At 54.5% G+C, this 16,674-nt stretch overlaps 1 protein-coding gene across 2 annotated transcripts; it reads left to right on the forward strand.

Annotated features, from left to right (window-relative positions):
• Positions 1-12,962: 12,962 nt before the first annotated feature.
• On the forward strand, positions 12,963-16,574 carry LOC133888638 (rho GTPase-activating protein 5-like). 2 transcript variants are annotated; one of them, XM_062328953.1, is made up of 5 exons: positions 12,963-13,645; positions 14,636-14,774; positions 14,863-14,982; positions 15,306-15,536; positions 15,615-16,574. In XM_062328953.1, the coding sequence occupies exons 1-5, from the start codon at positions 13,239-13,241 to the stop codon at positions 16,206-16,208; spliced, it is 1,491 nt and encodes a 496-aa protein (XP_062184937.1). In that variant the 5' UTR covers positions 12,963-13,238; the 3' UTR covers positions 16,209-16,574. The 2 variants fall into 2 exon arrangements, with proteins under 2 accessions (XP_062184937.1, XP_062184938.1); XM_062328954.1 differs by having other exon boundaries at positions 12,965-13,645; positions 14,654-14,774.
• The last annotated feature ends 100 nt before the right edge of the window (positions 16,575-16,674 follow it).

The raw sequence follows: 16,674 nt of genomic DNA on the forward strand, positions 1-16,674 counted from the left end.
GCGTCGATTCATACAGCGTTTCAGCCAGGTTCGCAACACTATTCCGCGAGTGGCCCCCCATGCTGTTATTGTTGCTTTTCGGCAGGGCGTACGTGATGAGCGGATGCTCGAGAAGCTAGGTACGCACGAGATCGAGACCCCTGCGGAACTTTTCGCACTGGCCGATAAGTGCGCCAAAGCTGCGGAGGCCAGGGCATGGCATGCTCCTCGCCCCGCTTCCGATCGACCAAGTTCTTCCCGCTCTGATAAGCGGGAAAAGAAAAAGAGGAGGAAGCGCGAGGCTGCTCCCGTTGAGCTAGCTCAAATCCCCGCTCACGGGGAGCCACAAGAGCCCGATCGCCGGCAAGAGCGTCGGCCGGATGCCGATCGGCGCCCCGTCAGGGCCCCTGCTCGGGCTCCTTCTCGGGCCTCTGCGCCCGCGAGGGCCCCAGCGCCGGCTAGGGCGTCAGCTCCAGCAAGAGCCCCGGCCCCTGGCCGGGCTCCTATTCCCGCGAGGGTCCCCGCTCCCTCGGGGCCCGAGCCAGGTAAATGGTGTCCCATACACCTGACCAGATGGCACGACCTTACAGAGTGTCGTACGGTCAAGGGACTCGTGGAGCAGCGCCAGAGGGAGCGCGACGAGTCTCGCGGGGGAGGCAATACCGAGGTCATTCCCAACAATGCCGAGCTCGGCTTCCAGGAGCCCGAGCATGCGGTTGCCTTCATCGACGGAGGCGCCTACACACCCTGCTCGCGCCGTGGCATCAAGGTCATGCGGCGCGAAGTATGCTCGGCAACCCCGAGCGAGGAGGCCGCAAGACCCCTGAGGTGGTCGGATGCTCCGATCACGTTCAGCATGGCCGACCACCCCGTCAGTACTGCAGCTGTGGGGCGGCTACCTCTGGTCGTATCTCCCACTGTCTGCAATGTCAAAGTCGGCAGAGTGCTGATCGACGGTGGTGCCGGCCTCAACCTCCTTTCCAAAGAGGTTTTTGAGAAGCTGCAAGTACCTTCCCGACGCCTAAAGCCGTCGCTCCCCTTCTGTGGAGTAACGCCCGGGCACTCCCTGCCCCTCGGGCAGGTTGAGTTGCCTGTCACGTTCGGGAGCCGGGACAACTTTCGTACGGAGTGCGTCCTCTTCGATGTCGCGGAGCTCCCTCTCCCCTACAACGCCATCCTCGGGCGTCCGGCGCTCGCCAAATTCATGATGGCCGTGCATTATGCATACCTTACGGTTAAGATGCCCGGCCCCGCAGGCCCTATCTCCGTGATCGCTGACTCCGGTGGCGCTGTCTCCTGCGCCGAACAAACCTACATGGCCCTAGTCTCAGCGCAAGCCGAGGCTGATGGCTCTTCAGGGGGCCCGGGACCCTCTTCATCCAGACCCCGACTCGCCGCCGACACGACTGTTCCAACGAAGGAGGTCAGGGTGGGCGAAGACGCTACCCAGGTTGTCCGTATCGGCAGCGACCTGGGCAGCAAATAGGAAAGCGCGCTCGTCGCCTTCCTCCGGGCTAACGTAGACGTGTTTGCCTGGCAACCGTCCGATATGCCCGGGATCCCTAGGGAGGTGATCGAGCATCACTTGGCCGTGCGTCCGGACGCCCGCCCAGTGAAGCAGAAGGTCCGGCGGCAGGCGCCAGAACGCCAGGAGTTTATCCGCGAGCAAGTCCGCAAGCTCCTCGACGCCGGATTTATCCGAGAAGTTCTCCACCCCGACTGGCTAGCAAATCCAGTCATCGTCCCGAAGGCCAACGGCAAGCTTCGCATGTGCGTGGACTACACCGACCTTAACAAGGCTTGTCCTAAAGATCCTTTCCCCTTACCTCGCATTGATCAAATCATAGATTCAACTACGGGATGTGATCTTTTATGCTTCCTAGATGCAAATTCTGGGTATCACCAGATTCGCATGGCCGTAGGGGACGAGGAAAAAACTGCTTTTACTACCCCGGTGGGGACTTATTGCTACATGTCAATGCCTTTCGGCCTGCGCAACGCTGGATCATCCTTCCAGCGCGCCATTCGTATCACACTTAACTCGCAGGTTGGCCGCAACGTCGAGGCTTACATCGACGATCTCGTGGTCAAAATCCGAGACCGCGCCACCCTGCTCGAGGACCTTGCCGAGACTTTCAACAGTCTCCGCTCTACCCGCCTCAAGCTCAACCCGGAGAAATGTGTCTTCGGGGTCCCGGCGGGCAAGCTCCTTGGTTTCTTGGTCTCTGGCCGAGGAATCGAGGTCAATCCGGAGAAGATCCGGGCCATCGAGCAAATGCGACCCCCGGTTCGACTCAAGGAGGTCCAGCGCCTCGCCGGCTGCATGGCCGCCCTCGGGCGCTTCATCTCTAAGCTCGGGGAGCGGGGGCTCCCCCTCTTCAAGCTTCTGAAGAAATCCGGTCGTTTCGACTGGACGCCGGAGGCCGAGCAGGCCTTCCGCGACTTAAAGAAATACCTTACCTCGCCACCCGTTTTGGTGGCTCCTTCTCAAGGTGAGCCCCTGCTGCTTTACGTTTCGGCCACTCCTCAGGTTGTGAGCGTAGTATTGGTGGTGGAGCGAGACGAGTGTTCAGGGCCGGGTGCTGGGTCCCAGCTCCCAGATCACTCACCTGTCCTCGTGGCTCCCCCGGAGCGAGGGGTCGAGCCCGAGCACACTGCTCTTCCTAGCCAAGGAATCGAGCTCGAATGCCCGGCCAACCCCGACCATACCGCCGACCCTGGGAGCTGTAGCAGCCCCCCGGGTGGGGCCACCGTCCGGGCCCGCCGGGCACAGCGACCGGTGTACTTCGCCAACGAGGTCCTCCGGGAAGCCAAGACAAGGTATCCTCAGGCTCAGAAGCTGCTCTATGCCGTGCTCGTCGCCTCCCGGAAGCTGCGCCACTACTTCCAGGCGCACAAAATCTCAGTGGTTACCACTTATCCACTGGGACCCATTCTCCGAAACCGGGAGGGCACCGGGCGCGTTGTCAAATGGGCAGTAGAGCTGGCGGAGTTCGATCTACACTTCGTTAGTCGCCAGGCAATTAAAAGCCAGGCGCTCTCCGACTTCTTGGCAGAGTGGACGCCCGTCCCCTGCGTCGACCCAGAAGAGTTTTCTGCCTATCCCGGGCGCGACGCGCCCGGGTACTGGGTCATGCACTTCGACGGCTCCCTCTCGCTGAAAGGCGCAGGGGCCGGAGTGGTTCTCACCTCCCCAACGGGTGAAGAGCTCCGGTACGTCGTACAGTTGCATTTCCGCGCATCCAACAACATGGCGGAGTATGAAGGTCTCATCGCCGGCCTCCGGGCTGCGGTGGGGCTCGGGATCCGTCGCCTCCTGGTCAAGGGGGACTCCCAGCTGGTCGTCAACCAGGTCTCCAAGGAGTACCAGTGCACGGATCCTCAAATGGCGGCGTACGTGGCCGCAGTCAGGAAGCTCGAGAAACGCTTCGATGGCCTCGAATTACGGCATATCCCTCGCCGCGACAACGCTCCGGCCGATGAGCTCTCTCGCCTGGCCTCATCACGTGCGCACGTCCCTGCCGGAGTCTTTGAAGAAAGACTCGCACGGCCTTCCGTCCTGCCTGCCGAACAGGATGAAGGGGAAACCTCGAACTCAATTCAGGGGACCCCGGCGGTGCCCTCAGTGGGAAACCCCGTCAGGGCGCCGCCGTCCGGCGAGTGCGCTGTGCTCACCGAATGTTCTCAAGATGCCTCGTGGATGTCTGACATCCGAGGGTACTTGAAAGAAAGGTTCCTACCCGAGGATGAGGCGACTGCCGAAAGGGTTGCTCGGCAGTCCAAACGCTATGCCATAGTAGACGGGGATCTCTACCGACGTAGCGCAGGAGGTGTCCTCCTAAAATGCATCTCTCGGGCAGAAGGCGGCGATCTTCTCGCTGAGATCCACGAGGGCGAGTGCGGTGGCCATTCATCGTTCCGCGCGCTGGTCGGGAAAGCCTTCCGGCAAGGTTTCTACTGGCCCACAGCTCTCCAGGATGCTTCCGAGCTGGTTCGGCGCTGCAGGGCATGCCAGTTCCATGCAAAGCAGATTCACCAGCCCGCTCAGGCTCTCCATACCATTCCCCTGTCATGGCCTTTCGCGGTCTGGGGTTTGGACATTTTGGGTCCATTCCCCCGAGCAGTCGGGGGCTATTCATACCTATATGTCGCTATCGACAAATTCACCAAGTGGCCGGAGGCAGTCCCAGTCATCAAGATAACCAAAAGCACGGCGCTCCAGTTTGTCCGCGGTATCACTAGCCGTTTTGGTGTCCCCAATCGGATCATCACCGACAACGGCACCCAGTTCACTAGTGCCTTGTTCGGGGACTATTGCGAGGATCTTGGCATCAAACTTTGCTTCGCTTCCGTCGCTCATCCTCGGAGTAACGGGCAGGTCGAGCGTGCCAACGCAGAGATACTAAAGGGCCTCAAGACCCGGACCTATGACGTGCTCGCTAAGCAAGGGAAGGGATGGGTGGATGAGCTGCCAGCCGTGCTATGGGCCAACCGGACTACGCCAAGCCGCGCTACCGGGGAAACTCCTTTTTTCCTCGTCTACGGCGCCGAGGCGGTCCTCCCCTCCGAGCTTACTCTAGGCTCCCCTCGAGTGCACGCATACTCTGAGGGCGAGCAGGAGCATCAAAGGCGCGACGACGTAGACTACCTGGAAGAGCGCCGGCGGCGTTCTGCTGTCCGGGCGGCTCGGTACCAGCAGAGTCTGCGCCGTTATCATCTGCGTCACGTCCGGGCCCGGTCTCTCGAGGTGGGGGACCTAGTTCTCCGGCGCATCCAGTCGCGCGAAGGAATGAATAAGTTGTCCCCTGTGTGGGAAGGTCCTTTCACCGTAATTGCAGTCCCCCGGGCAGGTTCTTTCAGGTTGGCGACGGAGGAAGGGCAGCCACTCCCGAATCCGTGGAACATCGAGCATCTTCGACGCTTCTACCCGTAGACGGTCAAGCTCGCGGTTCAGGTTGATAAGGCCGGGGGCTTCTCCCCGCCCGAGCAGTCTGGAGGCTTCGCCCCGTGTGGTAAATCGCTGTCACCCAACCTTGTAAATATCGTACATTCAGTATTTTAATAAGCAATCACTATGGCAAATTATTCCTCTGGATCCCCTATGTTTAATCTGTCTGGTGAGGTGCTCGGTTGTGCGAGAAAAAGTTCGCTCTCTCATTTTTTCCCGTTGATAAAAGAATCCCAATCGGTATACATGCGAGCAGTCGCCGCTGACTTACGTCCGACATGGTAGGCTGTGGTATTCGGTGTCGTGACGGGTTCCCGGGCACTAACCGAGTTTCGGGGCGCTCTGGGTAATCCCATCACTCGAGCTGCTCGAGTAGGCCGGAGCTCAGGCCCCCGGAGCGGGCTGTCGGTGCTCGGTCTGGCCTGTCATACCCGGGCGCCACCGAACCATAGGACCTCTAGGTTATGCCTCTGTCCGCTCTTGTCCGCCGGTTCGGGTATTCGAGAGGTCTCGGGTCAAGAACGAGAGCAGTCTATAGCAAGTACCGCACTAACAGAGCGCACCAGACAAAGAAATTCTATATTTTCTCTCTCGAGTCATAGGTTGGCCATCACAAGCAGTTCGGCCGCGAGGGCTTCAATGCCCCGGTCTCTGGTCGGCCCCAAGGGTCTTCGGGTGGTCCTACCGCCTAGGCTTGGGTGGTCGAGATCACCCGACCCTAGGAGCCTCGTATGCCTCTGGGCGCTCGGGCGCTCCGTTGAAAGAATCAAGTCCCCGGGCCCCCGAGCTCGGAATCAACCCATTCTGGATCGGCTGGCCGGAAGGCCGACGGCTGCCCGGTGAGTGGTTATATTCAGACAAATCTGCTTTCAGTAAATTTATGTTCCCGAGTCATTCTCGGGGGCTCTCGCGCTTTAATCTGCTCGGTGAGGTGGTCTCCTGGCACGCAAAAACCCTGCCACGTGTCGGCTTTTTTCCAGAACGACAGAGCGGTTCGTAGAAAGGAGTACCGTGCGTGCGGTAACGTCTGACCGAAGCCCTTCGTGGTGGTCGTGGTGTTCGGTCCGCTCTTAAGGACCCCGAGCACTACCGGGTCCTCAGGTGCCCTGGGTAATCCTATCACTCGAGCTGCTCGAGTAGTCCGGAGCTCAGGCCTTGGGGGCAGGCTGTCAGTGCTCGGTCCGGCCCTTTTTTGAGCCCGGGCACCACTGGACCGCGAGGACTCTTGGTCACATTCTCGCTCACACGCGTCTCCCTTCTACCGGCTGAGTGGTCGCAAAGTGAAAAGGTGTCCGCTGGGCACGGCGTGTTCCGGGCAGGGCCGTTCCATCTCCCGAGCAACGGAGTCTGTGTCTTTGTTTCTTAAACTAGGCAGTACGGACTCGCGAGAGCTTGAAGGCTGGCTGCGCCAACACCAGCAACCAGAACAACTTCATTTCTCGGGGATGGGAAGGTCGGGAGCGGCCCGACTGAGTACTCCTCGGGACTTCCAGGCGGAGCGCCAGAGGAAACATCAAGCATACAGAGAAATTGGAGTTGCGAGCCCAAGGAAAAGCTGCCATTATATTCACAAGACATAGACAAAGCATTTTTCTAAGGGTTCACTCCTAATATTCACTCCTGCATCTACAACAAAAGAAAAAAGGGCGCCGAAGGCCTAGTCAGTGGCAGAGGCGTCGGCTGAGTCCTCTGAGTCGTCCCCGGGGGCTGGCGGTGGCGGCACCTCTCGCCTGAAGCCGGCCGCCACCGCAGAGGCGGTACTCCTAACCGCTGCTCGGGCGACCTCCTCCTCAGCCTCGACCACTCCCTCCCGCGCCGGCTCTAATGGGAAGTCCGGGTCCCTGCTTCGGTAGCAGGCCAGGACATGCTCGGCCACGGCTTGGGCCAAGCCACGTCCCTCCCGGGCGGCAAGTTCCTGAACTGCCCAGGGCAGGGTCTCGAGGCGCTCGCAGACCTGCTGCAGCTCCAACACTTGTCGTGCGGGGCCGTCGCCCTTCGTGTCGCCGACAAGCCGCCCAAGACCACCTTTCTCCATGGCCCGTCGCATCCGCCGGAGTATATCCTCCAGCATCTGCACGAGGTTGACCCGCGAAACAAAGGCTGCCTCGAGCTTCTCCCTGGCAGCCCGCAGCTGTGCCTCGAGTCCCTGGTCCTCGGCCGGACCGGAAGAACCGCCAGCTGCGGCGGGGATGGCATCCTGCTTCGCCTTAGCCACCACCTCGGACAGGGCTTGTTCACGGGCGGTTAGTTCTGCCTCGTGTTTCGCATTCTCTTCCGCCCTGGTAGCCGCGGTGGCCGCCGCGGCAGCGGCTTCGCCCTCCCGGCGACTCAGCTCGCCCTCTCGGCGATTCAGTTCACCTTCCCGGCGACTCAGCTCATTCTCCCGCCGGGCCAGCACCCTCCTGACCTTCCGGCACCAGCAGCTTCTTGATTTTATCCGCCGCCTCCTCATTCCTCAGGCGTGATTCCGGCAAGATGCTGTCCGGAGTCCTATCCCGGTGTCCTCCTCCAACCCTCGTCATCTCAGCGGAGTGGAAGGCGTTTTTTGGTGGTGAAGAGAGAGAGAAGGAAGAACGCTCCGGTCGCCTGGGAATTTCCTAGGGGCTTCGAAGCGCAAAGGAAGCAGGAGCACGGGTGCGAAAGAGCGTGAAAAAGGGGAACGGACCGATCCATTCCCCCTTTTATATCTAAAAATTCAAAAACTGCCGCCCCGGACGGTTCGCTCGGCGAAACGTCGCCTCGGTCGACGCAACTGTCAGGCGAATCTCCCGCCGATCGCGCGATGTCAGCGGTTGCCAGGCGTATTTTTTCCTCGATCTACGCGGCGACCGCGCGGGCCGCCCGTATGATTATCGTGCCCTTCGGAAGTTGAGTGGACACGCGTCCACTCATTTTCCCGTTGGGGCATACTTGATGTCTAAAATCCGCAGGGACCACCTCTCGAAAGCTTGCCACATGGCGTCCGGCCAGCCTTGGCCTCGGTCGCGACGAAGGGCCCATTCGCAGTCTCCGTCCCATCGACTGCCAGCGGGCCCGGGGGCTACTGTCGGTGTATTTAGAACCAGGGGTCCCTAAGTCCCGAGGCCAGACCGGCCGTCCACCACATATCACCACCCTGCAAGATAGGTAGAAACAGAGTGCTCGGGAGAGAGTGCTCGGGGCTGCACGTGGCAGCCCCCGAGGACTCAGTGCCCCGAAGGTCCCGCTGAAGTGCTCGGGAGAGAGTGCTCGGGGCTGCACGTGGCAGCCCCCGAGGACTCGGTGCCCCGAAGGTCCCGCTGAAGTGCTCGGGAGAGAGTGCTCGGGGCTGCACGTGGCAGCCCCCGAGGACTCGGTGCCCCGAAGGTCCCGCTGAAGTGCTCGGGAGAGAGTGCTCGGGGCTGCACGTGGCAGCCCCCGAGGACTCGGTGCCCCGAAGGTCCCGCTGAAGTGCTCGGGAGAGAGTGCTCGGGGCTGCACGTGGCAGCCCCCGAGGACTCGGTGCCCCGAAGGTCCCGCTGAAGTGCTCGGGAGAGAGTGCTCGGGGCTGCACGTGGCAGCCCCCGAGGACTCGGTGCCCCGAAGGCCCCGCTGAAGTGCTCGGGAGAGAGTGCTCGGGGCTGCACGTGGCAGCCCCCGAGGACTCGGTCCCCCGAAGGTTCGCGCAAGCTCGTTCAAAGACTCGAAGGGCCCCGTCGTCAGGGTGTCATCCAGTCAAGGGCCCGATGCCGCATTTAATAGGCACGCGTGGCCTGGCATTCTGACATCCTGACATTCTCGGCTGCCCACGCCCCAGTGTCAGACCCTGCCATGCAATGGCAGGGGGGCGTGGGTCCATTAAATGCACGGGTCCCGTCCCGTTTTCGCCTGCGTGCCTCGGGATAACGTCGCCAGAATCGAAGCGCTCGGCCTGCCACCCTGCCCTGGCAGGAGAACAAGACAGGGTGGGCGCACCGGGCACCTCTGAGGCTGTCCGGTGGGCCCTTTTCAGAGCACCCCGAAGCTTCCGCAGCGGCTGGTGGTCGAATGCACGCCGCCTTCCTCCACCGCCCCTGTCACTTCGCCAAAATGAAATGATTACGCCTTTTCTCCGTGGCACCTGGGCATTTGCGTCCCCTCTTTCCCATTCAGGATATGTCGAGGTCGGCGCATCTATAAAAGGAAAGGATGGAGGACACCAAAAAAAGGAAGAGGAGAGGGAGAGGAGAGTCAGTCGAAGAACAAGAAAACAACAGCCCCCGATCGCAAGACGATCAAGAGACTAGCTAGCTAGAACATAAGAGCCTCCAGCTCTTTGTAAACAGCTCTCCTTGGAGAACCAGATATATCCTTGAAGGATCCCCTTCAAGGATAGATATAACACTCATACAGGAGTAGGGTGTTACGCCCCCGCGCGGCCCGAACCTGTTCAAAAACCCGGTGTACCCGCAAGCCAGCGCATTTACTTCCGTTCCCGCTTTTTTCCCGTACAAGCTTTTCTAGGATCATCCCCCCGGCCGAATCTCTAAAGAGGGGTCTCTCGGGATCCCTGCGACAGGAGTTCACTCTCCGACAATTCCACTAAAGAATTGTTTTCTCTTGAAGTGTATGAGGCAGCCACCTGACAACCATCTCTATATGTTTTATGTTCTTAATTTCATGCACACATTCAGCCCGAATGAAGACGCTGTTAGGTTCAATGATCTTGATGTATAAAATATTATATTGATGCCTTCTTTTCAATCTGTACATGTGTTTAAGGACTATTTTTTTTTTTTCAAACACGACACTCCAAACTATGTACAAGTATGTTACAACCAACAAAAATACATATCCTTTAAGAACATATGTCCGAGTTCATTTTGGAACATGTTATCAACCCAAACGGCGAGTTTTATGAACCGATCGTGCCGTCCACACGTGAGAAACCTTTAGATGACACCGTACCTTATAGTAGAGAGTATGTGATAAGAAGGAAGGCTAGTAATGGGCTTAACAATGTATTATATTTCGCTAATTGATACAATATTAATGAATTCTAATTAGTTACTATTTATTAATGAATGATATAAATTACTATGTATGATGCAAAGTTGGTATCATCGGACGACTCTTCGATAGATGACCTTCCAATAATGATGCGAAGGAGGAACAAGAAGCAACGGTCAGTAAGCGTGCCTAGGAGGAGGATGAGAAGCTGGCCCATCAGCTATGCACTGCAGAGGAGCAAGAAGAAGCGTCCTATAAGCGTGCCTAGGAGGAGTAGGATGAGAGGCTGACCCGTCAGATGTGCACTGCGGAGGAGCAAGAAGCAGCATCTTGTAAGCGTGCCTAGGAGGAGGAAGACGAGAGGGTGGCTTGTCAATGTGCTGCGAAGGAGGCTGAAGGCTCAAACCGTAGAGACGTTCAGGTGTTAGACCTCGATATCTTTGACACACCAGCAAGCCTGGAGCATATGCGATGCTGCGGTCGATCAGGAATGACCGGGTCCTCCACTCCACCACCACCGCCCCCTTCCCACCCGGCGTCCCCGGATGTACACACACCATCAGTCGTCAGTGCAGTGACGCGGTCCTCATCGCGAGTGAGGTAGAGGGATACTGGACTGACTCAACTCGACTGACTTTTCAGAGGATGGCCTGTGAGAAATATTATGTATATATATACGTTTGTCGATGCCTGTCTTGTAATATATGTTCAATACTATGTATTAATGAATGTGTTTTTATTATTAATTTACAGTAAATATATATATCATTGTATGCATCTATTGAGAGAGACGGAGAGATCAAGGAGAGAGAGGGAGTATAGAGAGGATAGAGAGAGGGAGGACCAGGAGGGAGGAGCGGGAAAAAATTGCTAGCTGAAACCTTCAGTTGGCAATGATTCCAGCGAATCGCTGCCGATCGAAAGCTTCAATCGGTAGTGATATCTTGTCTACTACTAAATCCTTCAGCCGACAGTGATAACTCCCTTCACTGTCAGTCCACCGAGCCGACAGTGATATTCCTGTTATCTATAATCAGCTCTAAAACCGATAGTGAATGAAGTTTTGGAGCTAACAGTAAAGAAAGTTAGTAGTGATGACCATGTTTTTTTTTTTTTTTGACCCACCACACGTCAAGTGAAAGGGTCTCTCGCCCTCCTGATTCGTCCAGTCGTACGTATACACACGTATCAGGTGTCCAGAAGATTTGGTGTAACCAACTGGCTACCTAGGAGGCGAGGACGGCACGGATCATACGACTCATAGTTTCTACACTGACGTTTACATGGCATTTGACCTAGTGCATTTCGTCTCTACACCCATCAAACCTAAAGGTTTCTTCACAGAGATTTTTCAAAGATATATAGTTGACTAAAACATGATGCATAAGTTTATCACAAATTTGACACACAAGATTCCGGTTTTTTTTTTTTATATAAAAAAAACAGATATGCAGGATGCACTTTGCCTGCAGTGTATTATGTCGATAAGCAGCTCGATCGAATTATCGAGATTCAGATACAACTACTATCAGCGTATCACTGTCGATATGGCAAAACTTGACAATTGATAGAGTAGGCAAATCAGAGAACTGCAAATTAACCAAACACGTAGCCTGTATCGATCGTCTCCTTTCTTTGCCCAAAAGCGACGCCCTAACGGACGACTTTCTGGTGAGGGAAGGTGATAGCTTGCAGAAAAGCATGGAATCCTTGAGATCGATCCAGACCGGAATGCCATGCTTAAAACCCAAGTGAAACGGAGGAGGTTCTTAAACAAACAAAAAGAAATTAGGAGCTATCTACATTCTGCAAGTCATATATATATATATATATATATATAGCTGTCATGGTGCCTTGTCGAGGTGGCTCGGCGTAGCAGAAAGCAATTGACACGTCACCTCCACGTACGACGATGCATGCATGTGCATGAGTAAGTTGAAATGTCAATCTTGGCAACAAGAAAAGAACAATGCATGCACAAGTTAACGTGTGTAGCATCCTGTCCTTGTTAACTCGCCTGTCTTTAGAACGAAAATATCAAACTTTTTTAAGAGCGAGATGCTACCAAACGTTACGGTGTTTATCGTAGGAGGAATAGTACATCACATGCATAGCAAGTGCATCTGGTTTCATGCATCCTCTACCCATATTGGGAGAAGTTGTTGCCTTGCCTAATCTGGCTAGACACTGGCCAGACAGACCAGATTAGGCAAGGCAACAACTTCAAGCGCGAGTACGCAAAACCATAAACACGAGCTGGCCAGAGAAATTAAAAGGTAGCCCAGGATTTGCCTTGTACACAAAGCAACATGCGTAGACTCCACACACGTAGCCTATGGATCCATCAATGACATGTCTCCTAGTTCTAGCTGGGTATCACGACGATTCGATCTCGTCGTCTTAGAGTGCCTGGTGCCCAACAAGTTGGCTAGCAAGGGCTGGTCCTCCACGAGAAACCGGAAATGATCAACCATAAACTACACAGTACTGTCGCTGTATCGGAATAATTATGCGCGCACGTATGTCGCTTGCAATGCGTTGCAGCTCGCAACGGATCTTCCTTTCTACGGAAGCGCGCGGACGGCCGGGGCACGGGCACGGAAGGGAGCATGCGGCGCGTCCCCTTTCTTTCCCGAATCGGAACCCAGAAACGGGCAAAACGCTGCCGATCCCCCACCCCACCCCACCCCTCCCCCTCCCGACCGCAGCATTTACCAGCGGCAACCGCGCCGTACCCACCGCCCGCCACCAAACCGGCACAAGCGCTCGTATGCGATCCCGCCGTGCGCTCTGCCACTCCTGCCCCGCCTCGCGCGGCCGCTTCACGGCTGCACCCCACCCACCGCGCGGAGCTCCGGAGCAGCGAGCGCGCACGGCGGCACGTGGTAAGCCTGTGGCGGCGGCCGCTTCACGGCTCCGCCTAACCAGTAACCACACGACGTAACCAGGCTGTAAAGATCTCCTCGCGCGCGCAGGCACCACGCACCAGCAGATCGGCCAGCGCCAGCGACACCCCCCCCCCCCCCCCACTCCGCTCCACTAGCCAACGCCCGCGTTTAATTAATCCTGCTTTTATCCAACCACTCCGCCCGCTTTACCCCGTCCATTTCAAAACCAGGCACAGCAGAGCAGCGGTGAACAGCAACGACGTGGGATTAATCAGTCGCGACTCGGCAAACAGGCAGGCAGGCAGGCAGGAAGTAAGACGGAGTAAAGCAGGGCGAGCCCTTAGTGTCGAGTCGTTTGAAACCGGGTATAAAAACGGCGAGGCAAAGGCGACCTGGTAGAAGACCACCGCGGCCGCCCTTCCCGCCCACCTCCCGTTCCCGCCTCTCGAAGGCCGAGCTGAAATAGCCGACGTGTCATGGCGCCGTTCCAGATGCGGTTAAGGCTCCAGATCTCGCCAGCGCACTCCGACGAGGAGGAGGAGGAGGAGGAGGAGGACGAAGAGGAGGAGGAAGAGGAGGAGGAGGAAACGGAGAGCGAGGGGACGGTCTCGCCGCCGATGATGCTGAGGGCGGGGAGGGGAGGAGGGGGAGGGCTGGTGGGCGCGGTGGTGGGGGCGCTGCGGAGGTCGCTGGTGATGTGTAGCGTCGGCGCCGTGGGGGACGACGAGGAGGAGGACAGCGAGGGGGAGGAAGAGGGGATCGAGATTGGGAGGCCCACGGACGTGCGCCACGTCTCGCACGTCACCTTCGACCGCTTCGGCGGGTTCCTCGGCCTCCCCGCCGATCTCGAGCCCGACGTGCCACGGCCCACTCCCAGCGCCAGGTGAGCACACTACTGACTGCCTTGGCGTTGATTCCTTGTTTTTGTACCTCTTCGATTTTCCCTTCCGTTGTAGTTTTGTGTCGCGTGATTTGTCCATTACTGCTTTTAAGCTAGGAATTATAATTTTCGTGAGTTGGGGATCGAAATATGCTTCGTGCAATGCTTGTCTACTGTTTGGACGGTATAATGTTTGACTTGTGCCTTGTAGAACAACAGAAAAATGCGGGAAAATGTTTTCCTTTGTTCTTAGTGTTCCCAAATTCAGTTGGTGTCCAGCACTGCACTTCTTAGTGCAAAAGAGGGGGGGGGGGGGGGTCCAGTGTAGAAGTAAGGGAATAACTTAAAGCTTTGAATTAATTAGTAGCAATTGAACAATTGATCTTGAAAAAAGAGTGGACAAGTGGTACTTTTAAAGTGCAAGTTGTTGTTTCCTGTTTCAAGATGTGCCGTGAGGCAAGAAATGGAACAGACTGAAGACGTGAGGGCATATGATTCTGAAGATAAATGAGGGCATACGAGAGAAATCAATTCTTACATCGCTAAGGGTTTAACCCTTCAATGGATTTTGGTGCCAAACTTTATTACCTCTGTGCTTGAGATTGAAGCAACATGTGGTCTTTGAGGTGTTGACCTGTTGGCCAGCATGGGCAACTAGTAGGAATCTTATGTTTTATTTTGCAATTTGGAATCATTTCATTTGTACTAGCATCAGATATACTCTGTGATGTTTTTGTCCTTTTTGCATTTTACAAATATGATTCACGTCATCTTTTTAGGTAGTTGACATCACACCAGGATTTTAATAATAATTCTTCTAAACCATTGAGGTAAGGAATATGTCCGTTATCTTGTCGTGTTGCTGTTACACTCAGCGGCTGCTGATCCAGTGTTTAGCTGTTATGCTGACCTCAAATCTACGTCATAAGACCTTAAACATGATGTTCCTCGGTTCCTGTTTACTATCTAGTGCTAGTTTCTAACCTTGACAAGGTCTAATTTTACATGCAGTGTGAGTGTATTTGGGGTTTCACCTACCTCTATGCAATGCTCATATGATCAAAGAGGAAACAGTGTGCCCACAATACTGTTGATGATGCAAAGGAAGTTATATATGCGTGAGGGACTTAAGGTATGGCCAACCTAGCTAACAAATTAACAATTGAAGTGCCAGTACCGAAGCCAATGGAACACTTATATATGTCCATTTTTTGTCTTAGATTGAAGGGATCTTCAGGATTAACGCTGAAAATAGCCAGGAAGTCTATGTCAGAGACCAGTTAAACAGTGGAGTGGTTCCAGATGAAGTTGACCTACACTGCCTTTCTGGGTTGATAAAGGTACTGTGAACTTGCCAAGTAATCCTTCATCTGCAATGCGCTCTTTCTTTCTTGAACTTTCAGATTGAGAAAGACCTGAAACTGACAGACAAAGATGAAGTTTTTTTAAAACGAAGAAAGATGCAGATATAACCTTCAGTGTTATGAAATATCAAACAGTTTGGAAATAATAAACATTAAGTTGGTGCAAGGAAAAAAAAATAAAGCTTAGAATGAGGCAGATCTATTTTTATGGGAGGTAGGTTGTTAGAAATTAATGTTGTTCCCACATTTTCTTCTACACCACTCCTGCACTCCATGATCGCTGCAGTGCCTTTTTGTAGGCATGGTTTCGGGAACTTCCTGCAGGAATATTGGACTCGCTGACACCAGAACAAGTAATGCACTGCAACACGGAAGAGGAGTGTGCTTTCCTTGCTTCTATGCTACCACCAGTAGAAGCAGCATTACTTGATTGGGCCATTAATCTGATGGCCGATGTTGTAGAGCACGAAAACCACAACAAGATGAATGCCCGGAGCATCGCTATGGTTTTTGCACCCAATATGACTCAGGTTACCAGAAATGCCTCTTATTTTATATGCAAACTTGACCAAAGTGCATACACTAATCCTGGGGTATTTCTCTTCCAGATGGCCGATCCGTTAACTGCCCTGATACATGCAGTTCAAGTGATGAATTTCCTCCAGACACTGATCTTGAAAACTTTAAAGGAAAGAAAGGAAGCAGCTGGACAAGTTACGGCATTGCAATCATGCTCTGATTCCCCAAATAACCAAGATGAGCCTCAGATGACAGAGGATTTGGAGAAACCTTTAGTTTTCTCAAGTCCGGAGAAACCTTTAGTTTTCTCAAGTCAGGAAGATGTTGATTTTCCCATGATTGACAAGGCCACTTCTGATCAGTTCCTTGGAGCTGAAAAGGTTCTCCATCATGGCACACAAAGCGGTTCTGATGAGCCAAAGAAGTGTGGAATCGATATGGACCACGAGAAAAGCCACAGTGATGTATCCCCTCCTGGTAGCAATTTGAATAACCAAATCAACCATTGTGGAAAAGAATTTGGTAACAGAAATGTGGAAGGCTTGTTCGATAGATTTAGTTTTAGGAAAGGGGTTGAGAGGCTTTGCAGGCACCCCGTATTTCAATTGAGTAGGTCCATGAAGAAGTCCGAAGACGTTGTGGTCTTTGATGCCCCCAGGGAAACAAGACAAGCTTGGGTATGATATGATAATGATAATGTATGTACTATGTAGTTGGTAATGCCATTGTTTTCACTTTTGTGTGTAGCTGATCAGCCATTCCCCTAGTTTGTGTGAGTAGAACCGGTCGGCGTGCTAGATATTTCAAATTTGAGGTTCTCTGGGTGTATATTATAGCCGTTTACTTCTGACGAAAGCGTCTGGAGACATAGTATGTGGTTTCTACTGAGTAGAAGAAAGCCACAATGAACTCGACTTTCTGATGTATACCTCAAGCGTCAGTGATCTCTTGATAGTCTATTTCAAACTTGCTGATATGATGTAGCATTATCAGCCAGTACAACCAATGCCAGTAAACTATTCTATAAATGCATTTGCTATTTTTGAGGAGGCATGCATTCACCATTAACCTAGCAAATAAGCATATCTAACTGCTCTTCCTGGACCACTGTGAACTGAAAATCTTCTCATTGAGATTTCTAGGTGTCAC

This window comes from Phragmites australis, chromosome 13, assembly GCF_958298935.1.
Source record: "Phragmites australis chromosome 13, lpPhrAust1.1, whole genome shotgun sequence".
NCBI lineage: Eukaryota > Viridiplantae > Streptophyta > Magnoliopsida > Poales > Poaceae > Phragmites > Phragmites australis.

Excerpts from the sequence above, each read along its gene's own strand:
- LOC133888638 (XM_062328953.1), top strand. The coding sequence starts at position 13,239 with ATGGCGCCGTTCCAGATGCGGTTAAGGCTCCAGATCTCGCCAGCGCAC. Across the intron at positions 14,983-15,305 it reads GCCTTTCTGGGTTGATAAAG|GCATGGTTTCGGGAACTTCC; the intron begins GTACTGTGAACT and ends GCCTTTTTGTAG. Across the intron at positions 15,537-15,614 it reads TTGCACCCAATATGACTCAG|ATGGCCGATCCGTTAACTGC; the intron begins GTTACCAGAAAT and ends TTTCTCTTCCAG.